The sequence below is a fragment of the Cebus imitator genome, unplaced genomic scaffold (genome assembly GCF_001604975.1).
Source record: "Cebus imitator isolate Cc_AM_T3 unplaced genomic scaffold, Cebus_imitator-1.0 Scaffold85, whole genome shotgun sequence".
NCBI classification, from domain to species: Eukaryota; Metazoa; Chordata; class Mammalia; order Primates; family Cebidae; genus Cebus; species Cebus imitator.
This window is the reverse complement of record NW_016107400.1, coordinates 9,965,387-9,969,058: the sequence shown is the minus strand read 5'-3', so window position 1 is coordinate 9,969,058 and position 3,672 is coordinate 9,965,387. Positions and strand designations below refer to the sequence as shown.

Sequence of the window (3,672 nt, the reverse complement as noted above, 5' to 3'; positions counted from 1 at the left end):
AAAAAAAAAAAAAGCTTTCCTCTGTAGGGGCAGGAAGGCAGCAAATCACATTGCCATGTGTGTACCTATGCAAAAAAAAAAAAAAAAAAACACATGTACCTAAAAAAAAAAAAAAAAAAAAAAAAAAGAGAGATTGGTTTCTGTATTAAAATTTCACTTTCTCTGTCCTTCTATGATGCCAATTCACATACCGTATTGTAATGATCGTGCTGTAGTTCTCTTCCAACTAGACAGTGCATACCTTGAGATCAAGGACTGTGTTTCATTCAACCTCTAGTCCCAGTCTCCCTGGTGACTGGCACAGAGCAGGTGGGTTCAGCAGGAGAGGGAGGGGTGGTAGGTTTCGAGAATGGCCACAATATTTTGTAGCTCTTCCCATCAAGAGATGAGGCCTATTTCCCCACCCCTTGAATCTGGGACCTTGTGACCTGCTTTCAAGAATAGAAAGTGGCAGAAGTGACATTGTGTGACTTGAAAATCCGGGACTTAAGAAGTCCTGCAGTTGCCACTCCTGTTCTCTTGAACCCTTGAAGCACCACGTGAAGAAACCTGGCTAGCTTGCTGGAAGATGAGAAGTATATGGAGGAGAACTGAGGTTCCGTAACTGACACTCAACTACCCCCCAGGCGACAGAGCCATTAACTGCAGAAGCATGAGTGAGCCTCACACAGAGCCTGAGGTCTGCAGAGCCTGGTCCAACAGCAGAACTGCCCAGATAAGCCCAAATTGCTAACCCACCGAATCCAGAACTCAATAAATAGTGGTTATTTTAAAATCTGGGATGATTTGTTACACAGACAAAGCTAACTGATACAGTCAGAGATGATTATTACAAGTGTGATTATTCCAAGTGATCACTGGGTTGGTAAGTCTAGTTGCTCACTATCATCTGCTCCAGGATTCAAGCTTGGGACCCCGAGAGAAAAGAGTAGGAGATTCAGGACCCTTATTCACCACCCTGCTCCCTCAGGTCCTTTCAAATAGAGTTGCCTCCCATCAGCCCTTGCCAGGGTCACATTTACCTCCTTTTTCTCTCGTGAGCAGGACCGGCTTCTCTCAGCCTTTCGCAGAGTCTGACCTGTCGCAGTTCAAAAGCAGAACCAAGATTAAGGCTGTTTTAGAACAGCTAGTTTATCACCACAAAAGCTTTTTATTTGCAAACTGAATAGACGGGACCAATCATAACCAAATGATTTTAAGAAAATGCAGCCTGTTATTATAATGGGAAAATGGCACATTTTTGAAATAGACCAACGGCAAGGAAAATGGTAATTCACACACTTACGTTACTTGACTGTAATGAACAAAGCCCCAGCCCTTTAATCAGGAACATTATCTGTACTCTGAAAGGGCCGATGGACTGTAGTTTCCCGAGTTGAATTACAGTTTTATTAAATTGTTTGGAATTACATAAAATGCCTTCCACAAAAATGCCTTTCTCTGTGCACATACACATAACCTTTGATGAGCGCCTACCAACGTGCTGCACCAAACCCCCAAATCCACCACAGAGGTGACGGTACAGATGTGACTTAGGGGTAATCACCTGCATTTCACATAATGGGCAATTTCAGAGAGAACTGTTGCTTTTCTGGGAGAGTTAGAAGACGAACATTTGAAGGTATGCATAAATTCAACAGAGTGACATCATAATGTTTAAATATGCTGTTTCAAATGCAGTTTTCACAACTTTTATGGAAATGTCCATTATAAAAGAATTCCTTGATACAAAATTAATGGATTGCTTTGGTTTGAAAATATAAAACAAGAGTCACTGCATTACTGTTGATATAAACTGCCCAACTTCTCTCCCCGGTGGCGATTTGTGAAAATGCCACAACCAGGGTTCCCTTAAGTAAGAGCGCTCAGAAGACGGGAGCAGCAAAAAAGCTTAGTGACAGCTTAGCAAGAGAAAAGCGATAGGGACTGAGTGTCATAGGAAAGACACTTGTCTTTGGACATGGACACTTCCTCCTTTTTTTTTTTTGAGACGGAGTCACTCTTGTTGCCCAGGCTGGAGTGCAATGGTGCGATCTCGGCTCACTGCAACCTCCACCTCCCAGATTCAAGTGATCCTCCTGCCTCAGCCTCCCAAGTAGCTGGGATTACAGGTGGCTGCCACCACACCTGGCTAATTTTTTGCATTTTTAGTAGAGATGGGGTTTCACTGTGTTGGTCAGGCTAGTCTCGAACTCTCCTGACCTCAGGCGATCCACCCCCCTTGGCCTCCCAAAGTGCTGGGATTACACAGGTGTGAGCCAAAGCACCCTATCCAGTGTGGGGTGTTGATAGTGGGGCAGATGTATGTGGGGACAAGGTATATGGGAACTCTCTGTACTTTCTGTTCAATTTTGCTAAAGCTCTAAAAAATAAAGTTTATTAGTTAAACACACATACACACATGTCCAGGATTTAGGGACCAAGAGATTTGATTGTTGAGCCAATTTTGTCAGGACCTCCTGATGCTTGCTGCTCTGAGATAGGAGCTAGAAAGAGCAACTCCCAGAAACCCTTGACCACACTGCTCTGGCTATCAGTCTGAGGATTCCAACTGAGCCCTAAGGCTGGCCAGAGACAATGACATACCAGGTAGTCAGGTCACACCATGCAGAGCAAGGGGCCTGTCCCTGAGCTGCTAGGCGCAAAGCGGGTTGGGGTCCAGGCCACTGACAGATTGGGGTATCCTGGCAGCAGGAGTAGTGCAGAGGCCAGTGACATGCCAGCAGGGCCCAATGAAAGAGCAGGCAGCAGGAGGGGGCAGCGCTCCTCCAGGGCACTCAAGGCAGACCCCAGCACCTGGCTGAGGCCCTAGCTTTGCTGGCCACATAGCCTCCAGGGGATCTGGTCCCAGGGAACAAGTGACCAGCTATGGGACCTTAGAGAAGTCATTAGGTCTCTTTGGGCCATAGTTTTCTCCATTTTTTTTTTAAGAGTTAGGCTGAATCATCTTTATGGTTGCTTTTAATCTCTAAAATTCTGTCATATTAATAAAGAACAGTTTAAACAATTAAGGTGGACCACAAAAACAAAATATTAACGTGGCCAGGCACAGTGGCTCATGCCTGTAATCCCAGCACTTTGGGAGGTCACGGCAGGCAGATCACCTGAGGTCAGGAGTTCAAGACCAGCCTGGCCTGCATAGTGAAACACCATCTCTACTAAAAATACAAAAATTAGCCGGATGTGACAGTGCATGCCTGTAATTCCAGCTACTCGGGAGGCTGAGGCAGAAGAATCGCTTGAACCTGAGGTTGCATAGTGAGCCAAGATCGCACCACTGCACTCCAGCATGGGTGAAGGAGACAGACATTATCTCAAAAAATAAAAATAAAAAAAATATGAATGTAACTGGGCAGCTTAACCTCAAAATGCATTTGAAAACTTTTTTTTTCCCTTTCTCTTGGATTTCAAGATGGAATCTTAAGGCAAACTGCAGAAGCCTTTTCTCTTAGCCTTAAAATAGACTCCATGTTGGCCGGGCACAGTGGCTTACGTCTATAATCCCAGCACTTTGGGGGGCCTAGGCGGGTGGATCACGAGGTCAAGAGATCGAGACCATCCTGGTCAACATGGTGAAACCCTGTCTCTACTAAAAATACAAGAATTAGCTGGGCATGGTGGTGCGTGCCTGTAATCCCAGCTACTCAGGAGGCTGAAGCAGGAGAATTGCCT

At 45.3% G+C, this 3,672-nt stretch overlaps 1 protein-coding gene across 1 annotated transcript in view; it reads right to left on the bottom strand.

The window, feature by feature from the left end:
* LOC108308567 (katanin-interacting protein-like) overlaps positions 1–3,672 on the bottom strand; it is a 102,531-nt gene that overhangs the window by 74,750 nt on the left and 24,109 nt on the right. The window contains exon 2 of the mRNA XM_017534445.2: positions 1,023–1,078. Coding sequence (XP_017389934.1) covers positions 1,023–1,078 — 56 coding nt within the window. The remainder of the gene's footprint in view (positions 1–1,022; positions 1,079–3,672) is intronic.